Source organism: Mastigoproctus giganteus, chromosome 7 (assembly GCF_048544385.1).
Source record: "Mastigoproctus giganteus isolate SK-2022 chromosome 7, ASM4854438v1, whole genome shotgun sequence".
Classification (NCBI taxonomy): domain Eukaryota; kingdom Metazoa; phylum Arthropoda; class Arachnida; order Uropygi; family Thelyphonidae; genus Mastigoproctus; species Mastigoproctus giganteus.
In genome coordinates this window covers 24,288,383-24,311,348 of record NC_143581.1, presented here as the reverse complement: position 1 = coordinate 24,311,348, position 22,966 = coordinate 24,288,383, and the positions used below count along the sequence as shown (strand labels likewise).

At 39.0% G+C, this 22,966-nt stretch overlaps 1 protein-coding gene across 1 annotated transcript; it reads right to left on the bottom strand.

The window, feature by feature from the left end:
- Window positions 1-2,774: 2,774 nt before the first annotated feature.
- On the bottom strand, window positions 2,775-17,499 carry LOC150082658 (lipase member H-like). The gene is made up of 8 exons (XM_090377569.1): window positions 17,479-17,499; window positions 10,447-10,562; window positions 9,544-9,725; window positions 9,082-9,228; window positions 8,683-8,812; window positions 6,710-6,823; window positions 3,444-3,548; window positions 2,775-3,091 (listed from the first exon to the last, which is right to left on the bottom strand). The coding sequence occupies exons 2-8, from the start codon at window positions 10,538-10,540 to the stop codon at window positions 2,832-2,834; spliced, it is 1,032 nt and encodes a 343-aa protein (XP_090233695.1). The 5' UTR covers window positions 10,541-10,562; window positions 17,479-17,499; the 3' UTR covers window positions 2,775-2,831.
- Between the last annotated feature and the right edge of the window lie 5,467 nt (window positions 17,500-22,966).

The window sequence follows — 22,966 nt, the reverse complement described above, 5'->3', positions numbered from 1 at the left end:
GGGGTGTTCGACAGTAGCCGTATTTAAAGTGTACCAGGACAAAATGGTCAAACAACGACCCGACGGCAAAACTGCAAAGGGCAGCAAAAGGTTGATGTTAGAGGTGAGTGCCGGGTGCGACGACTCGCACAGGCGAACAGGAGCAGCACTGTTGAAGACTTGACTACTCAAAACAACATGGGCCAACCCGGAAAAATATCTGGCATGACCATGCGTCACACGCTCGCACATATGGGCTATACAAGGAGATGACCCTTACGGCATCCTCTCTTAACCAAGGTTCATCGGCGTAAAAGACTCGCCTGATGCAAAGAGCATGCAAGTTGGACGTTAGAAGACCGGAAGACTGTGTTCTCGGCGGATGAGTCACGTTATTTACTATACACCGTGGATGTTCGTGTACGGATTTAGCTTCAACAACATGAGGCACTTGATTCGTCATGCATGGTGTCAAAAGTGGAGGCCCGTGGAGACGGTTGTATGGTGTGGGGCTTGCTTCACTGGCAGGAACAAACTTGGACCCTACGATAGCGGAGACTACTGATACATTGTTCCATATGCAACAGTGCTACACCTGTTGCATGTGGAACAACGTATCAGTGGTGTCCGCTATCGTCAACTCCTTGCTGGTGTACACTCCGATATATTACACTTTTTCCCGAATGGCGATGGTGTCTTCCAAGATGACAATGCGCAGAGGCATCGGGCACTTGTTGTGCAGGAATGGTTTGAGGAACACAGTTCTGACTTCAGGCATATCGATTGGCCTCCGAACTCCCTCCGATATCAATCCCATAGAGCACTTGTGGGACACTATGGAAAGTCATATCAGGCGTCTGCATACACCAATCACCTCCATGCCTGCATTGCTTACCGCATTACACACAGCTTAGTTGGCCATACCTCCCGAACGTTTCTGACATCTCGTTGAATCAATGCCACGTCGGATAGCTGCTGTACTGAGGGAAAAATGAGGACCTACGAAGTATTAAGTAGGTGGTTATAATTCAGTGACCACTCAGTGTATTTACGAGCGATCCTCACACTCGGAACACTGTCTCCGAGTGTGTGATCTTCACACTCGGAGACAGTGTTCCAAGTGCTCTATTGCAATTGCTTTACACAGTGGATAAGTAAACCATTGATCTTTTTTATCAGTTTAAATGGAAGTAGGGTTTGTAATCTTCAAAGAAATGGGTTGCTGGAGCATCAAGTCCCTTCGATGACGCGAAGAATTTTTATGGGCCTTTTTCACAAAGTAGCTGATTTAGTCGGTCTCAGGTGAGGTAACATGGCTTTGTCCCTGAAACTCGAATTCTTCTACCAGCAAACAGAAATTCTACCTCAGAACACACGCTATTTACAGACAGTATATGTGTAAAAATATGGCCTTAGATGCCATTGTTCCTAAAAACCCTAAAAACCCAATAAACCAATTTCGGATTGGGAGCAGATATTTAAGTGAGGCACCGTGATGAGGGCGAGATACAATAATACTGCTCCACTAGGACTTCTATTCAGGAACTAATCAGAATTTGCAATCAGGGAGTTTGATCACGGGATGATGAATTATCGGAGTGTCTTGATAATTGATACCGAACGCTAGAGATCAGAGGGAAGCATAGACAAAGTGGCTGTAGTGATACTTTTTATTTGAGGTTGCATCACTATTAAAAGTGGAGTCTCATTTTTATTGGATGAGGAAAATAGGATACAAAACTAGTGAGATCATATATTCCAGGATCTCGGTTGTGATTCAGAGCAAGAAAACGTGTTAGAGTCGATAGATTCAGTCTAAAATATTTCTTTGGTGAAGTTAGCAGTTGAACGGTAATATGTTGGAGTCCTTATGGAAACCAGAGCCAGCTTTGTGGTAACATTAAACTTACTAGCCAATGGAATTTAATGTTATGCATCATATCCGAGCTAAACTGAATCAGGAAAGCAGGGCCTAACATTCGATCTCATCTGGGAAAATTTTACATTGGGAGAGGCAGTTCGAGGCTTATATAAACAGCATGAGAACATTCTTTTGGGTTTCCTACTACTGCAAAGACTGTGCGTACAGAGACCTTCTGGTCTCTGTTTTTCTCGCGCAAACAAGTATCTGAGGTGGTTGGATTAGGAAATTCGACTGAACCAATGTTGAAGCAGGTAGAATGACCTAATGCGATTATTCTTAAATCTATGTCCAGAATGGTGACAATAGATATCTAAAACTGGAAGTCATTACTTCCAAAGTTATCAATATCAACTACAGTGCCATTCTTCTACATCCTAAGATCAATATACGCTGGGTTAAAATCCTATTTAGTCCCTAAACACACCCCTTGTGGGTAACATAATTGGTATAATCACTATTCTCCCAACATCGGTTGAAGAAGACCTGAGTTCGAATATTGCCAATGACTCGAGGAATTTTTATGGATATTTTTCATAACGTAGCTCAGTTAGTTGGTCTCAGGCGAGGATAGCAAGATTATTTCTCCCAAAAATTAAAATAATGCAAGTCATCATTACCCCTAAATCGGGTATTAAAGCATAATGGATTATCCTTGTCCGCTGTGAAAGTGAGAGCTTGGTCAAGTTGTCTTAGTAATGGGGAGATTAAGAATATTATCATTAATGAGGTCGCTTTTAAGCTGACTTTGTTAATTAATTATAATTGAAGGAGACTGTTTTAATACACATTATCAACTTAAGAGAATAATAAACAAAAGAGATTAAACAGTTTATTTGAAATTTAATTCAATTAAACTACCAATGAACACAAGTGTATATTTAACGAATCGTGTACATCATAACATCATCTGATGCGTTTCAAATTAAATTCAGCATTGTGGAATGCAGTACAGAGATGCGCTGTTCGTCTTCAGATACAGTTGATTGGGACCGGATGGAAAACGATCTTTGAAGTCTATCGCGTTCAATCCCATCACCGCAATCCTTCTGTTTGTGCATGTACATATTCCTCGATTGTAATCGTCATAAGAATCGCATTCCACGGCTGTGAAGTTGCAGTTTTTGTTCGTTATCGACTCTCCATATAAGGCAATTGCACGTATGTGGTTGCATGCGAATCCAGGGAAACCTAAAAACGAAATTGTCTATTGAATTTTGTTTTATTGAAGTGAAACGTATAGAAAAGAAAAATATGACATAAATTCGTTTCAATAAACAGTCGTGGAGCTCTCATAAAGAGATGTAACAGATACGCGCGTGTAGTAGACTGGAAAAGTGAGGGATGTTTATATCGACAATAAGATTCATCATCACCTAATGAACATATTATTTCCAATCAGAGGAGGGAGTACTTTAAACAAAAAATGGTGGAACTCTCAGCAGAATTCAAGGGAAAAGAATTCCGATCCACATTAAGGCATGAAAATTTCCGTTTTGTGTGTGCTTTTAGCGCAAAAATTACTTGCACTTAAAATACTTACCAGGATCACATCCAGGTTGTTGATCTCCACCGTTTGGATAGAAATCCACGTGTCCGATTGGTTCATATATTCCTGCACCATATAATGCATCTACAATGCCAAGGCCTATAAAAAGAGACAAAAAAAGTTTTATTTTTCAAAATGGTCACGAGGCACAGTAATTATTTACAGAAAGAATTGGATTTCGTATAGGCACATGATTAACAAATCCAAGATTCTTCACATCCACCGCTTAATTCAGTTGTAAATGCGTCTTTCTTTGCTTAAATTAAATCCAGACATTTAGTATATACCGGACATTCTATTCTGGTACACAATTCGCTTTAAATTCTTACCGTCTCGTTCTTTAAGTACCGACTTCCTTCGAATTTTATCTTTTAGCACCGCCTTCTCCTATCGCTTTCCGTGCTAGGAGAACGCATGTTTTTATTATGGTTGACTTCAATCTGCCCCAAATTGATTGGAATAAGTTAGAAGGAAACTCACCATGGGGAACAAAACTTTTAAATATATTGGATGAGCATTATTACTACAAGCATATTAAAGAAAATATTATAGCTGAGAATACTCTTGACCTCATTATTACTCATGAATCAGACGACATCACAGGGCTCAAAATACAATAACCTTTGGTGGGTAGCGATCAAGAAGTCGTCAGTTTGCAGATAAGAAAGATGGGGCAAGAGTTAAAGGGGTTTTGATTCCAGAAGAGGGGACTTTGACAGTTTAAGGCAATATAAGGCATTTATTAATTGGAGGGATTGCAGAGTGAGAACGAAAGAAGTGAATTATGGAATAACTTTAACGCAAAAATTACAGAAGCCGTGAATGCATATTTACCATTAAAAAAATACTGTACGATGTGGACGCCGAAATGGATGAATGCGGAGCTTGCCGTTCAGTTAGAGCAGAAAAAGATGGCATGGGTCAGTTACTGAGTCAGAAACAGTACTGAAGCCTGTAATCGTTACACATTGATTGGTAATAGTACCACAGATAAGTTTCAGAAGCCACGGCTGAGTATGAGAAAGCATTGGCTAAGAGCAAAAAGAATGGGAACAAGGAATTTTTCATGTGAATACAAGGAGAATGTTGCAAATGGATTGAAAAGGTATGTGTATCTGTCTTTTCCGTAGAAAGACCCTTCCTATGATATTCATATGACAGAAGTGTCCAAATGCTTGCATTCCAAATTAATCAGGATATTCATATAAAGAATAAAACAATAAAAACGCATGGAGAGCTCTTAAACTTTTGGAACGCCTGTTGGAATCATTTAAGCGGTGAAAGGGTGAAAAGGGTAACTTCCTATACAGACTTAGGAATCACCTGGGATGTTGGACTCACCTTCCAGTCTCACTTTGTCAGGATGAGACAGAAGACGTCCGCGGCTCTTTGGGCAGTGCGTCAAGAGCTCGTTGATGTGTATCAACCAGCAATGCTTGTTCGGCACATCCTGAGGTGTATAACCCCTATCCCTCTCTACGCATCTGAAATGTGGTCATCTGCTCCTGCCTCCCACAAAAAGTACCTCAGTCTGGAATACTGGTTGCTCAGATGGATGAACAGAGTGGGGGATGGGCCCTTATTTTACTATCTCCAGATGTATCCTCCAAGCTAATCTAGGCACCACTTCCTGGCGACTTCTTATCACCAAAAGAAATACATTAACGTTGGCTCGGCTTATCACAGGTCGAATTCATGCTCCGTCTATATCTCCATTAATCTCTGGGCCAAAGAAGACAAGAGGAGAACACCTCGATGTCTGCCTCCCTCTGCGGCTTAACCTTTCAAACATTGATTCCCTTAGGGACATGTTCCGTGCCAATTGCCTTCAGATCAACAATAAATTAGGCATCCACCTTGATAAGTTCTGTGAGGACCAGCTCTACAGAAAGGAATACTCAAGAACTCTTACCAGTTATTGAATCTATGACGTTCACCTACAACTGGACTTTTTCGCCTGCTGCATTTATTACAAACTTTGCTTTTATTTCGAACTCTTTTAAGTTTATCCCTGTAAATATGTCAGGTCAAGCACGCACGTACTCTTGTACATTGTACGTGTGATTCCTCGTACCTTATTATGTAAATTTCACATCCTCCAGGCACATTGGCGTCCCGGTGTGGCCCACGGTTTCCTGGGGTAATAAATTGATAATAATAATAATGACAATTAAGCTCTAGGTCAGGTGGTTAAATTGCTCATTTCTGACTTTAGCTTGCTTTGCACCGTTGGGAGTAACTGGTTTAGTTCAAGTGTTTTTTTTTTTTTTTTATGAAAACCCCAAACACGAAAGGTATCAAAACCTATAGTACTTAGTACCGTGCATGGGTTGAAGGAGAAGTATAGGGGAGGTGGGTGCCGGAAACTTTGCTCTAGAGATTAAACATGGGTTTCACCACTTCAAGCCTCCAATAAGCAAAGTGGTGGTATTTCACCGGTTGATGAAAGTCATCTACCACCTTGAAAAATTCCTCCCCTCATCGGCGGGAGTCTAACTCAGTTCTTTTACACCCGATGTGGGGAGGACGGTAATTTTACCAACTTACAATGTTCATCCTTAACGGGCATGGAGCCTTGAATTTCAAGCTGCACAGGCTCAGGGTTCCAAACACCTCTAACTGTTCTAGCGAAGAAAACGAAGTCCTAGTACGTATCCGTTTTGACTGTTCGATCTATTAAGTTTATGTAAAATCCTTTTTGTTTTTATCGGTTCTGTGTCCCATGGTGAGTCTGCTCAGGTAGCACAATGGTATCGTCACCGTCCTCACCACACCGTTTGGAAAAGTCCCATGTTCGAATTCCGTCGATGACGCGAGGAACTCTAATGGGCTTTTTTCACTCTGTGGCCGAGTTAGTCGGTCTCAAGCATAGATATCAAGGATTTTGTAGCCAGAAACTGGGGGTTTTTCGTCCAGTAAAGCAGGCAAATCGACCAGGGAACACACTCAGTTTTCAGACACAATGCACATGGGTAAATGTAAGAAATTACCTGGTGACCCTAATGTAATAGTTTCGTTTAGTTTGTGTCCCATGGTGAGGATCATTGCTTAGCAAACCCGTATTCAAAGGACATCGCCTTTGGATAAGGTCCTGTTGAAAATAAGATAGGACTGTGGCATCAATGTACCTGATTTAGACAGCACAATCCAGCGATGGTACAGGCATGCTCAAAGGAGGACATGTTTGGGAGTTCTAGATATTTTAATACCAGTACATTTAGCAACTATAGGAAATACACACACACACACTGTTAACTCACTTATTGGAAAGTCTGAGCCACTGGTATGAATGACATCCACGAAATTTGCGTCCGTTTCGTCCAGACGATCTTCTGCCGAACGACCGCGAAAACAAACTCCAGCAGCATCGAGTCCTTGAAAACACAATTTTAGTAGTAAACTACAATCAGTAGTTTGACCATCTATGTTCGCAACCACAGAGTAAAAAATTAAACTTTATTTAAACTTCTTTTATCTGTAATTATAAAATGCGTGAATTGTGTATAAAATACCACGATAACGGTACTAATAAAATTAGATGAATATATGACTGTGGCGGTTAGATATCGGCTTTGGTTTGCAATTTATAGATAAACTATTTTAACGCTTTATGTACTTTGGCAAAGTCTGTCTTTCTAATATGGACTTCACCCAGTGAAGAGTGGAAACTTCAAAAATTTATCAAATTAAAACTTCCTCTTCATTCTTCACGAAAAGGAATTTGATTTCTCATGGACCGTCACCCTTTCGTTAACTGGTGAAAAGATGATGGTCCCCTTGTGATGTGGCGGCTTCAAAAGAAAGGGCTTGACCCTTCTAGCCCAGGAGAGAACTGCCAAAGGTGGTACTCCTAGGAGCAACGGATTTTTAATGTGCAATTTCTTGTGACTTGTTTGAGGATCATTTGTTCTGGGACATAATACAGAGAAAGGGATTGATTCTGTGTGTTTTTATCCAAAGATTGTGGGGAGGTTAAATGGAAATTTCGCTTTTTATAGGCATATATGAGAGCTTGAAGAAACTAGGACAACATCCTTCAAACAGAATAGCAGTTTAAAATTGTGCATATCTTGTTTTCCAATAGCGTATTGGAAATACTGGATTTAGAAATAAGAGATTATAGATGTAGAAATTGAATAGCAGTCAAATGGAAGAGAAATAACAAGTACTGTAAATGCAGATGTGTGGAACTGAGAGTAAGAGTATTGTATCCAAAAGTAAAGTAAAGAAAGGGAGGTAAAGTGAATGTATAAGTGTAAGGAGTTAATCAGGAAATAAGGGAAGAAGAATGAATAATGTTTTTATATAATTGTAAAATCAGATTAACTAGTGAAGGGTAACTGTAATAAGACTAACATATGCAAAGTGTCTCTGCTTTAACTTTGTATGTCATGATTATATGCTATCTAGTTCAGTTGTATATTATGTTGTATATACATATGTATGTAATAAATTTCATGTTTTATTTTCACTTTCAGTCCTGTTATTCTAAAGAACACATGCCTTGCTTGCCTAGTTAAGTTAAGAAGTTGCTCTCCCACAATTTGTTGAGAGAATACTGGAAACTGATTAAGGGGAAATAAAATAAATTACCCTCATGATCCTGAGAATATTCTGTGAGATATACAGTGTATAGCAGTCAGGTGGCAAAAAGTGGGCGTTGGAGGTGTGATGGTGCCTAAAAATCTAGAAAAGAAGATTTTCAAGGAAGGTAAAAGAAGTAAAACCCACAGTCCATGGTTTTTCATCCAGAAAACTGGCAAATCGACCACGAAGAAATGATGTTTCATAGCCTTTGTCGCTCGCAGATGAGCTAAGAAGTGGTACGAGATAATTAATATCGATAACAGCGCAATAGTATTAATCCCAAGCACAAGACCCATGTGGTGGGAGCTGCTTAGCATTGACTTTTGAAGAAGAGCTACATCAAGGAAACTAAACCTCACAGCCAGCACTGCGCAATGTACAATTGCTTGGGCACAATTCATAACAATTTGTCCATGGAATGGTACAAAGTTTTCCCATGTTTTGTGGATGGCTGAAGAACATTATTTACCAGCGTGTGTCCTGATCCTGAAGTTAGTCAACAAAAGTTTTAAAACTATAATTTCACGGGTAATTTTCGTAATAGAGCATATTTATATAATAAATATATTTCATTATCTAAATAATTAGTCTTTGTCTCTAAATCATTATCTTTCATATTTCTAATAAAAAAACCTCACGAAATCACCTGTAATGCGATACAGCACATCAGAAGTTGGATCCAATTTGCGCAGCTCCTTTGCAGAAAACCCTGCTATATGAGCACCCAAGCTGTGTCCAATAATGTTGCATGTAGCAACTGAAAGTGTTCCTTTGTCCTGAAATAAGATAATCAACGTTCTCTTGTCTATTACATTAAAACCATCTAAGAATATATAAAGCAGAAAATCGCAAGGAAATTCATCCCAGAAATAAAGTATTAAAATTTAATTTCTTTTAGATATAACTCATGATAAACGAAACCAATCTTTGATGCGTACTTCCATATACTATAATAGTCTATTATATAGTAAATAAGCAAAAGAAATCAATTCGTAATACGAATTGCCCATCTGATTCAAATATAGCAATAATTGGAACCACTTACCACAGCTTTGAGAAGGAACTGACCAACTTCTTTACCAACTACTCTGCTACCTTTAGCAGCAAGAGGATATGACATATTTGCTATTGCTGGGTAGTCAACTATAATTACATTGCAGTCTGTTTCATTCAATAGGGATTCTTTATACACCTGTAAACATACAAGTACAACGATCGTTCGAATTAAACTTGTTTAAACATTGCACAATTTTTCATCTTTGAAAATTAAAATTGAGTTCATCATTACAATTAGATATTAGATATGCATACCACTGATTCACTAATCTACATTACTTCTTCAAAATTTGTTTATTTAGTTCTTTGTTGGTCTAGTCCCTTATGTTTGCTGCTGAGGCGCAGACAGTTGAAAGTTTCAGCACACGATTCCCAGTTAATTTTAGCATAAACTTCTCATCCAAGTAAAACCATATCTCCAGAAAATAACATTTAATTCTATTTTACTTACGGATGGCCAGCTGGTTGGCGACCGATCTGTATCCATCCAACCAGGGATGATAATGAACGTTGGTCTGGATGCTTCACACGGCACCAAGGAAAATGGCTCGTCTCCGTACGTATAAGTGGAAGGGACATCTCTGTTGCTTCTCGTATAACAAAAGAATGTGGTATTGGCCGGACTGGGAACAGCTAATTAAGATAATATTGATATAGCCACTTAAAATAACTCATCTGAAATGGATTTAGTTCAATGTTCATGAATTTTACTTTAAAGAAACTCTTTTAGATTTTTATTTCGATAATTGCGCGTTTAAAATGGAATATAATTATTTTTTCTTGGTTCCAGACGCTTCCACCAAGGGATTAAATCTGAACCAGTAAAACCAGCCCAATACTATCAGGATGACACCTATTCGATTTTACAAGTTACAGCTCTTACTCCTCAATTTATATTATTGCAAAACACTCTAGACTCATCTACAATCTTCTATAATATTGAACCAATACACCCACTACCTAGAATATTCAGGGATCAATTACAACGTTCAGGATTCTTTAGCAATATTTTACCACATTCACTCGTTTTCTACACCTTTCTGGAATAATCTCCAATAATCTAGAAATATTTTAAATATTTCTTAAATATCATTTGATTTTTATACATAATAGCTGCCCTTCTCTGTTTAAGAAAAATTAAACACGATTCCAAAATTTTAGACTGGGGTATATTTGTGGATGAGTGTCCAAATACGTTTGGTCATATGATATGTCAGACACGCCATTTCAAAACGAAACTATTTTCTTAATAATAAGACCTTTTATAATAAGAAATACAAGTATTTAAATAGTTTTCAATTATTTTGAGTATTTGCGCAGAATTTCATGCAGTATACATTAAAAGAAAGCTTACGTCCAATTGAGAGACACAGAAGATCCTCTATAATGTCACTTAATACCAGTGACACGCACAACAGGAAACCGTATAACCTGCAGAGAGTCTTCATCACACGCAAATTAAACTGTTCACTGAAATAATATAAAAAAGCGATCATAACTCACGAAAATGATTCCATGCACACATAAATATCGAAAGCGGAATCAGTAGAGTAAAATTACCAATGCATTAAATCGAATAAACCTGCTTGAATTAAAAAGTTAACAATTTTATATTGCTTTTGCTGATGTATCTCTTATATCAGCTGCATACGTTATTATACACTCCACTGGCCAGGGATGAAATTTCCGAGTTCCTAGGAAATTTCATCAATGCCGTAAACCTCCAGGTCCTCAATCAGCCTGGAAATCTCTGCTCCACACTTTAGAAGATTACAATAGCTATCTCTCTCTCTCTCTCTCTCTCTCTCTCTCTCTAACCACCCCTTCAATAGCCCAAAATTTGAGGGTTTTATCTTATGGGTTTTATCTCTCCAATGTTATATCTATGTTTATTCCTGAAATAAAATAAACATATCAAAGTAATATTTTTTGAATTAATAGCTGTGTATAAAGTTAAGTTCAGTTAGTTCATCATAGATAAACATTTCTTTGTGAAATTATAAATATATACACTGCTGTAAATGCTAATATAATCTGACGTTGGTTAGCTTATCAGAAATCGTCTTCATCAGAATTTTTAGTGGTGGTAGTAGCAGTAATGGCAGATGATGCAAGAAAGCAAGTTTATATAAAGCATGAGCCAAAAAAAAAGTTCGCCCATCCGAAATCTCCAAACATTTGTCTGGTTATCCCTCGAATTTATTCAACCCAACCGTTTCCATAACACGAGATGGATGCTTGTTCCAAAGATCAACCATTTTGAAGTTTGGCTGAAGGCAAACTTCAGCACATCTATCTTGCATCCATCCTTCCTCAACTTGAATTTATGCACCCTCATGTGTGTAGCCTTCAGCAAGTGAATATAATTAACATTCAGCTTACTCAATCGATTCAAGCCTTTAAACACCTGAATCAGATCTCCTCGCAGGTGCTTAATCTCGAGACACTGAAATTTGCAGAACTGAAACCTTTCTAGGAAAGAGCACCTTTTGCCCCTTTCACCAATCCGGCTGCCCTTCTCTGTACCCGTGCCAGCAGATCTATATTCGTCCTAAAGTAAGGCTTCCAGACCTGTAAACAGTACTCAAGATGCGGAGTAACCATGACCTAATATAAAGGGATAATCACCTCCTTATCCCTGCTATCAAAGTTTCTGTATATCATTGACAAAACCCTAACAACTGTCCTGGCAGGATGTCTGCACTTGCACTGCACAATTACCACCATGTCATTTTCATTCTCTACTACCTGAGTGTAGTACCACACATTTGATTAGTTACTCTGGTGCTACTGCTAGCCATGTGCAGTATCTTGCATTTGTCAATGTTAAACTTAAACTACCATTTTTCATCCCATCGACCTAATTTTTCTAGACCTTGTTGCAGTAGCATATCATCATTAATATCATTAACCACCCTACCAACCTTTGTAGCATCTCCAAACTTAGACATTAAGCCTGATACACCTTGATTGATAAATATTGAAAACCCCAATGGACCCACCACTGAACCTTGGGGAACTCCACTGATAATATTAGTCCACCAAGAGTAGTGCCCATTGATAATTACTCTCTATCTTCTTCTACCGAACCATCCCTTTATCCATAGCAGTAACGCGTCTTAATGCCACATTGCTCTTGTTTGTACAGCAATCTGTACAAAAATTCAACGTTCAATGTTACCAAAAGTCTTACGTTCAACAATACCAAAAGTCTTTCAGAAATCCAAGTATGCGATGTCAAAATTATTTTTTGCATCCAATTCCTTGTTCATAGTAACTAATCACATTGGTGAGACAAGACCGCCCCTTGACAAATCCATGCTGTGATTGCAGTATAATTGCGTGTCTGTTCATTTTCTTTCTATTCTTTTGTAAATTTTCTTTTAACTGAATGGACAAATCCACGTAAGTTCTCTACACAGGAAAATGAAGCCAACCAGGCAATTTCACTCTTCAAAAACAGGAAGAAGAATTCTAACTGAGATTATTTTTACATACGTGTACGTGACTAATGGGGGTGGAGCAGTATATGATTCATATGCCAAATACCATAAAGCAGTCAAGCGAAACAGCACGCAAAACAAAAACATTAACTCCACTCGTTGCCCTCTCACTCTTTCTTTTTAGGAAGCAGTTTCGTATTGATGGGATAGGCCTTTTCCTTTTACACATTTCCCCGCTTTGAATGATTGTTTTCTTGTTAACCAATGACCACAGTAATTTAAATTTAAACTTTCGTCTTTCTAGTATTGCGAAAAACGTGAAAAATTCATAGCACATAAGAAAACCGTAGATGTAGTTTTCCAGGTACTACACCGAAACGATTCCAACCATCGATGGTCGTTAAATTTAATCATTTTACATGAAATCTTTTTCGTTCCGGTTAAATGAATGTCATTAGACAAAACAGGAAACTCGACCACAGAATACATAACATTTACGACACGATATTCTGTTGCTTAATCACACTGGTTGCCTTTGAGAGTATTCTCAATTCTAAATAACCAAATAGGCACAGTACAAAATAACCCCTTATCCAAACAGGAAATAATAAAATTTTACGAGTAGCATTCGCATTAGGAAAGGCCTATGATGCAAAAAAGCAAGCATCAAATTCAAATTTCAAACTATTATATTAGGGCCACCCGTAATTTCTTACACATACCCGTATATGTATTATGTCTGTAAATTTCGTGTGTTCACTATTATTATTTCATTATTTTTAGGCCACCCGCATAATTAAATTCATCTGCCGTGCTGTTTGTCTTATGTCTGTTAATTGCATGTGTTCTATGGGAGAAAAAACCTCGTTATCTACACCTCAGACTGACTAATTCAGCCACGGAGTGAAAAAGGCCCATTAAAGTTCCTCGCGCCGTCATCAGACGGGATTCGAACCCGGGTCTTTTCCACCACGGAAGTTTGTTCCAGCAATCAACTACCCGCTGATTAAAGGCAAACTTCCGCACATCAATTCTACAACTGCCTTTCCTCAGTTCTAGTTTATGACACCACAGATCTGTAATCTGAGAAAGAAGAATCCCATCAGTATTGAGCCCAATCAATCCATTCAAGGTCTTATACATCTCAATCAGATCGCCTCGCAAGTGCTTAGTCTCCAGATGCAGCAACCCGCAGAACTTAAGCCTTTCTTCGTAAGAGCACCCCTTTGTTTCCCTCACCGATCTCGTTCCCTTCCTCCGTACTCGTTCCAGCTGTTCTACATCCTTCCTAAAAGGAGACCTCCGGACCTAGATGTAGTAGTCAGGGTGTGGCCTGACCATTGCCTTATTCAAAGGGATAATCGCCTCTTTTACCCTGCTAGCACCATTCCCGTATATCATTCACTAGACCTCTGTCTACTCTTCTCTGAAAATTTCATATCTGACTGCACAATTACCCCGGCTCTTTTTCATTCTCCCACTACCCTTACTGTAGTACCGCACAGTTGGTACGTTATTGGTTTATCCTGAGATTACCGTTACCTCTCAGCCCATCTGCTCAACTTTTCTAGATCCTATTGCAGAAGCATACTGCCATTACTGTCGTTAACAACCCTGCCAACCTTCGTATTATCTGCAAACTTCGACATTAAGCCTGATATACCTTCATCAATAGCATTGATAAATACAAAAAACAACATTGTATCCAACACCGAACCCTGAGGGACTCCACAAATAACATTCGTCCACATAGAGCAGTATCCACTGATTACCACCCTCTGCCTTCTTCCACTTAACCATCCTTTTATCCATTGTAGCAGCTTGCCGTTAATGCCATACCGCTCCAATTTGTACAATAGTCTTCCATGCGCAACAGTGCCCAAAACTTTCCTGAAATCTAAGTGCATGATATCAAAATTATTTGCATCCAGTTACTTTGTGAACACGTCATAGTATCCAATCAAATTGGTCAGACAAGACGTCCCCTTAACAAACCCCTGCTGTGTCTGAATTATTGCTGCAGTCTTGTCTAGATGATCCTGCAGTGCTTCTTTAACCAGTGACGCCATTATTTTCTCTGGAATAGAAGTCAAACTAACTGGTCTGTAATTACTTTTGTCGCCCTTTGAATCCCCCTTTGTGAATTGGGGATATATTTGCACATCTCCAGTCCGCGGGGACTTCTCCTGAGTCTACGGAAGCTCTCATAATTATGGTTAAGGATTTGCCTACTTCCTTTGCCAGCCACCTCCTTTAATATAACTGGATAGATCCCATCCACCCCACTTGCCTTTCTTATGTTTAACTTCAACAACTTCTCCTCTACTTTGCTCTCAGTCTCTCAGTTATTACAAAATGATTTAACTCCCTGTTAGAGTTTGATAAAAATTTGGCGCTGTCCTCCTTGAATAACTCCTCATGTGTGAATGTAGATGCAAATTACTGATTCAGTTTGTTCGCTATCTGAGCAAGATCATCAACAGTCCAACCATCGATATCAAGTGGACCAATGTGATTCATCCCCCTTCCTTCTAGAGTTTATATAACTAAAGAAATCTTTGCTGTTTTTCTTTGCATCCTTTACCAAGGATTTCTCATAATCTGCCTTCGCTTGGCTAACCTCCTTTATGACTTGATTACCGAATAGCTTATTTCTACCATAGGCTTCTGTGTTGCCCGATATTTATATGCACCCCACGCATATAAGTTAAATTATATAAATTTTCTTCTCTTCCAAGAGTCTCATTAGTTCATCCGACATCCAATTGGGCCGAAACCTAGAACAGTATTTCTTAGTTCTGCAATTCTACCATCAGAACATTTCATCAGATAGAGAGAGAGAACACGAGAACGTCACCGAATTTAACATTCACCGGCGTTTGACCACAATCGAATCAAACGAGCGTGCAAATTAACCCTCGCTTTGTAGGAGTACAGTAGTACACCCGTTTTAGTTTACCTACGTTTTATTTCACGTAACTGTTAAATAGTTCTCTCAGATAGCGCAGTGAATATAATGAAATGCAATTCTCTTGTGCTTTCTATTTTACCCTTCCTGTTATACCCTGAAGCATAAAAGGAAAAAGGTTTTTGTGAAAAACAATTATTACTTAAAATAAAGTGAACTTAATTATTATGTGATTTGCACCAAAGGGTTAAAGTTAAGGTTAATCTGAATTCTAGAAAATAAAGCGAATGAAAATCTACTCTTACCGCACTGGCAGATGAACTAGAAATGGTGTTATCTATGCAATGGCTACACCTGGTTCGGTACGTGGCCTGGTGACGTATTTCATTAAATATATAGGAGTGTTGTTGCGAAATGCCACGTGTTCGTCCAATAGAATTACAAGAGGATTAAAATGGATGCGAGGTTCCTCACATTACTGTACCTCTATTTATGTCCATTGTCACGTGAGACAATCGTTGAAGATAACAAATCGCTGAGAGCTACGTTGGTATTATTATGTTTATTTCAGAATTGGAGTGATCACTCCAATTGGATTACAGAATTGGATCACAGAATTGGAGTGAATACACTGAGTGATCGCTGAATTATGACCACCTACCTAATACTTCGTAGGTCCACCTTTTTTCCTCAGTACAGCAGCTATTCGACGTGGCATTCATTCAACAAGATGTCGGAAGGATTCGGGAGGTATGGCCAACCAAGCTGTGTGTAATTCCGTCAGCAATGCAGGTATGGAGGTGATTGGTGTATCCAGACGCCTGATATGTCTTTCCATAGTATCCCACATGTGCTTTATGGGATTGACATCGGCGGAGTTGGGAGGCCAATCGATATGCTGAAAGTCAGAACTATGTTTCTCAACCATTCCTTTTGCATTTTTATTTTGGAAGACACCATCGCAGTTCGGAGCAAATTGTAACATAGCGGGGTGTACACAGTCAGCAAGCAGTTGACAATAGCGGAGACTAGTGATACGTTCTTCCACATTCACGAGGAGTCCAAGTTCCTGCCAGTGAAACATTCCCCACACCATACAACCGCCTCCACCGGCCTGCACTTTTAATACCATGCATGATGGATCAAGAGCCTCATGTCATTGACACCAAATCCGTACACGGCCAACCATGGTGTGGAGTAAATAACATGACTCATCCGACCAGCACACCTTCTTCCAGTCTTCTAAAGTCCAACTTGCATGCTCTTTGCACCAGGTGAGACTTTTACTCCGATGAACCTTGGTTAGGAGAGGATGCCGTAGGGGTCCTCTGCTGGTATAGCCCGTACGTTCGAGCATGTGACGCATGGTCATGCCAGGTATTGTTCCCGGTTGGCCCACGTTGTATTGGGTAGTCAAATCTTCAACAGTGCTGCGTCTGTACGAGTCATGTGACCTGTCTCTTACCTCTAACATCAACCTTACGCGGACCTTTGCAGTTTTGCCGTCGGGTCGTTGTTTGACCATTTTGACGACAGTCATGGTACACTTTAACTACGGCATCTCTCGAACACCGCACCAGTTCAGCCGTTTAGGAAATCGAGGCACCAGCTCGTGGAGCATCCACAATCTGTCCTTTATCAAAGTTCGATAAATCCTTCCTTTTACGCATTACCTCGGAATTTTACTACTTACTGAACCAATGACACCTCATCTATGCTACGTAGGTCGACTAACTGCGCACTCTCGTACCTCACGTGGTCAACGGGTCGCATTCAGTTTTCATAGCGGTGGTCATAATTCAATGATCACTCAGTGTATGTACATAACGGAGTCAAACGTTTCGTGGTATTTTCGTACCTCTTTTTCAGTGACTGCAAAGACAGTAACTGAGGGTGGTTATTATGGAATTCCTTATAATTTTATTATAATTAAAATTGTTTTACTAGAATTAAAAGTTTTAACGAATCAAACTTCAAAATTCAAACAGGTTTCAGTGCATTATGACCTCCAGAAAGACACAGTTTAGCTACGCACCTCTCAAGGAATACTCTGAGATATTCTCACCCATCCATCGTGCAATGCTTGATTGAAGATTACGCACGCATTCTGCGACCAAAATCAAGAAACAAAGACTGGCAGTTTCATCAAGCGCCCTCACTAATGCATAAAAGATACTTTTATTTCATTATGCCCATCCGTCATGTATCGCGATGAACAGGAATCTACCTTAGAACAAACTTGCCTTTCTAACGAGCATTACAAGTGGAAGGTACGCAGACGTATAGGTAAATTCAGTTCAGGAGGTTTATGGGTGCGCAGTAAGCGTTTTTGTTTTTCGTGATGTTTTGCTTAACTGCGTTATGATGTAAGGCATATGAATCATATACTGCTCCACGTCATGTACACGTATGTAAAAAATCTAAAAATAATCTCAGTTAGAATTCTTCTTCCTGTTTTTCAAGAGAGAAATTGCCTGGTTGGCTTCATTTTACTGTGTAGAGAGCTTACGTGGATTTGTCCATTCAGTTAAAAGAATATTTACAAGAGAATAGAAAGAAAATGGACAGACACGCAATTATACTGCAATCGCAGCATGGATTTGTCAAGGGGCGGTCTTGTCTCACCAATGTGATTGGTTACTATGAAGCAGTGAACAAAGAATTGGATGCAAAAAATAATTTTGACATCACATACTTGGATTTCTGAAAGACTTTTGGTATTGTTGAACATAAAAGATTGCTGTACAAACAAGAGCAATGTGGCATTAAGACACGTTACTGATATGGATAAAGGGATGGTTCGGTGGAAGAAGACAGAGAGTAGTTATTAATGGGCACTACTCTTGGTGGACTAATATTATCAGTGGAGTTCCCCAAGGTTCAGTGGTGGGTCCATTGGTGTTTTCAATATTTATCAATGATCAAGGTGTATCAGGCTTAATGTCTAAGTTTGGAGATGCTACAAAGACTGGTAGGGTGGTTAATGACAGTAATGATGATATGCTACTGCAACAAGACCTAGAAAAATTAGGTCGATGGGATGAAAAATGGTAGTTGAAGTTTAACATTGACAAACGCAAGGTACTGCACATGGGTAGCAGTAACCCCAGAGTAACTTATCAACTCTGTGGTACTACACTCAGGGTAGTAGAGAATGAAAATGAACTTGGGGTAATTGTGCAGTCAATCATGAAATTCTCTGAGCAGTTCAGACATGCTGCCAGGACAGCTAGTGGGGTTTTGCCAATATACACAGAAACTTTGCTAGTGGGGATAAGAAGATGTTATCCCTTTATATAAGGTCACGTGTAGGTCGCATCTTGAGTAATGTATAGAAGGCTGGAGGTCTCACTTTAAGAAAGATCTAGATTTGTCGAAATGGGAGCAGAGTAGGGCATCCAGACGGGTGAAGGGAAAAAAAGGGTGCTCTTACCTAGAAAGGCTTCAGTTTTTGCAAATTGCAGCGTCTAGATACTAGGCACGTGCGGTGAGATATGATTTAGGTTTTTAAAGCCTTGGATGGATTGAGTAAGCTGAATGTTAATGTTGTTCTTCCACATGCTGAGAAGCACTCACGTTGGACATGAATTCAACTTGAGGATGGATGGTTGCAGGATGGATGTGCGCCCGTTTACCTTCAGGGAGAACTAGATGAATCCTTGGACGATACAGTTGGGTTAATTGTGTTTATTTCTTTTCTTTGGCTGATACCATATAAGTTTGTTTTCTTTCTCATTTGCCATTACTACTACTAATACTGTATATAAAATTCTGGTGAGCAGCTTGCGTATTTCTGATAAAAATAATTAATAATAATGGATGTATGTGTATTAAACTATAATCTTTAAAACTAGCAAAACACAAAAATAAATTAATCGACGTTAGATTATATTAGTATTTAATTTATTTGTGAAATTTGATAATTTCACAAATAAATATTCATCTATGAGGTTAGGTTTGGCTTCTAAACTCATCACTAGGAACAGATATTGATTTAAAATTATTATTACTTCGATATGCTTACTTGATTTCTGAAATATAACGACAGATACAACATTGCAGAGATAAAAACTATAAAAGATAAACTTCGTGTCAAAAATAAGTGTCTAAAACCAATTCAGAAACTTAATTATCGATATAGGCGCTTACAGTAATTGTCACATAAATCAGCAAACCTTACATAAATTTAATAAGAAAGAAATATTGAAATATTATACGCTAATTTTCTTTGCACAGTGGAAAAGGATGGACTTAAAAACAGAAGAGCTATTATTTAACCAGAAAACGAACTTGTCAGTTATAATTTAGAAGGAAAGGTGATGGAACAAGTAATGAAGTTTAACTATCTTGAAATAAAAATAAGTACTTGACGAACAACTCAAGAAGAAGCAGAGAACCAACATTACTGGGAGTACAATACCCAGAGGGGTAAATAATGTTAATCACAAAGCTACAGTTAAAATATTTAAAATTATACTAAGATTAACAATACCCGGAAAAAAATGAAACATTTATTCGATATCTAGTAGGGCTACCTTTTTTGTCCGAATTACTTACACGCCATGGCTTTGGTGCAACTAGATGTCTGAGGAAGTCCCACTCCAGATTTGACCATTCTTCCATCAAGATGGAAGAATTGCCATTCAGCTTGATCGACATAATCTGTGGTTCCCATCAAAGTGTTGTTATTGTGTCCATCTTCCCCTTTCTCCATCTTATAAAAAGCAGAAAGAACACTCCTTCTTTTATCAAGACGTTTGCGACCAAATTCAGTGTCAGACTCTTTTGACAGTTGGGCTAGTTGATGACTGTGAACATGCAAAAAACTGTCACATTGTGATCTGTACAATTATATACATCACAGTGTGCAAAGAATATAAAGATGGAAAACTGAAGAGTTAGTAAAAGCCCTCTCCATGTCATACGGTAGTCATGGCTTGTGGTAATAAGGCGAGATTCAAGGAGAAGGATCAGGGCCAGGGAAGTACAATTTAAGGATGCGGCGTCTGTATTCCCTGTCACAATAAAACTTATTAAGGTCAGCATCTAAAGACTGGGCACATGAAGTACCTGAAATGGCAGAAACCTATCGGATAGGTGGAGACGGCTGAGATGTGGGTACAGAGTTTTAGTCCCTCTGAGGGAAGGCTGAGAGACTCTCCAAGAGCACAGGTCCCAGAATGATGGTGCCGAAATCTTGACAGTGATCATTTTTACTGTTGTGGTAAGGCGTTTCACCCTAATCAGCGTGAAAAGCCTGTGAATTTTTATCGAACTGGCCATTTCAGTTGTCCTTAACTGTGGAGGAAGTTTATGTTTGTTTATGGCCCATTTTAAGAGCCAAAACTCAGTAGAAAAAAGTGGTCTAATTGTGCTAGGAGTAGCAGACGCCCATACCTCTGCAGTATATAGAGGCGGAGAGTATACTGTGGTTTTTATATATCTTCTGCTAGTCGTTACTTCATTAATATAAGGCAAATGCTGTTTGGCCACCCATCGGAGTCGAGCTGCCTGGGTGAGCAGCTTTTCCATGTGGTTACCAAAGTAGAGCTTAGGATCAAAACAACCCCGAGATCAGCATGTTTATTGATGATGCGAATAGGTGAATTACATACTATTGGCTGAATATAGGAAGGCGTTTTCTTTAATCAGAATCTTATAAACTCAGACTTTTCTGGATTTATTTTTAGTCCGAACTGGTTGAAGTAGTTTGCAAATTCCAGGAGTATATTGTTAATTGATGCTGTTTATCATGAGAAGATGAAATGGACTCAACAAGCGGAGAGATACGCGCCGTAAACAAGAGCCCAGATAAGACACCACCCTGTGGCACGCCTGAAGAGACACATCGCTCGTATGTTTGACAGTGCACAGTAATCCTGATTATTCTATTTTGAAAGAGTGAAGTGAAGAACTGTAGAGTGTCTCCCTTAATTTAATAATGGTCTGAAACTAGCTTCAGCATTTGCAGGAACGTTTATTGAGTCGAAAACTGCTTCTAGGTCTACATAGGTGACTGCAAGTTCTGCATGATATTCAAACGCAGAGAGGATAGAGCAGGCTATCCTATCTAAGAGATTAGTCACAGTGGATCTATGATGACGGGAGTAGTGGATTTGATGAAGCTCATGTAGAAGAAGTTGTTTATTTATAACGGGGAGAAGTAACTTCTCTAGGAGTTTTAGCAGACTTGAGGCGTTGGAGGTTGGCCGGTAATGCTTAAAAAGAGTAAGAGATTGAATTTTGGGTATAGGCTTCACAAGGGGTTCCACTGCTGGGGAATGAAACGACTTCACAAAATAGCATTAAAAATAGTTAGAAGGGGATCCAAAATGTATGGGCTAAGACATTTAATGATGAATTGAGGTAATCCATCTGCACCTGCCTTAGCAGAAACCGGTGTAGAATTTATGGCAGCAATAAGCTGTTCCCTGGAGATTGATACTGCAGACAGCGTGTCAGGTGGGATTCCAGTTGTTGTTGTCTGAAGTTCAGCACATTGTTCCGAGTTCGAGGCAAATCTAGATATAAAGTCTTGCCACTGGTCAGGTTCAAGATTCAGGGGGAAATCAGAAGACCACTCAAAGTAGGAGGTTTTTCCACTAAAAAGGTTAGTGGAATATAATTCTTATAATTATATTAATTATAATTATAATTATAATCTTATAATTATATCTTATAATTATAATTCTTAATTGCTTGAGATTTCAGCTTGTTGAATGTTGCACGGGCTCTAGAATAGGCTATCCTGTCTTGAACCCTTTGCGACTGCTTCCACATTTTGTGCAGCTGCTGTTTTAATCTGAAGCTCATGTTAAGATGGGGAGTCCACCATGCTCTGGACTGAGGCATAATAGAAATTCTCTTCGATGCTGCAAATGTCGCAATCGTCTTAAGCCAATTAGTAAGCAAATTCACTGCAATTTCAAGATCACAGTTTTCTAGGACTGACCACGGGATGGCAGAAGCAGCCTCAACACATTTAGCAATGCTCAAAAATCTGGGATTAACTATTACTCTGGTATTAGTTGAATTCACAGCATTGAAGTTTGGAATAGGTATGTGTAAAAGAACAATAATTGGCTTGTGGTCCGAATTAAAATAAAAGTCTCTGGCAGGTAATCAGGTGTGCAAGGAAAGGAGGCAAGGATGAGATCTAGTTGGTTGTTACCTCTGTTCGGGAAATCGTTGATTATTTGTAACCCTTTACAAGATAGATTTGATAGGAGTATTGGCTGAAGGTTAACAAGCTGGGAGGAAGATTAAAGTCTCCACAGACAAATTTCAAGGCTGAAGGATGAAACTGATTAATGATCCACTTTGATATTTCATTGATGGCGCCATATGAAGGTGCTGGGGATATATTTATATCAATTATGTCTATGAAAAAGCTATGGTAGCTGACAGTAACAAAAAAATCAAATTATTATTTTAGGGTTGCCCGTAATTAAATACATTAACCCGTATTTGTGTAAATTGTGTGTGTGTTCTATGGTCGATTTGCCTCTCTTTTTTTTTAGACG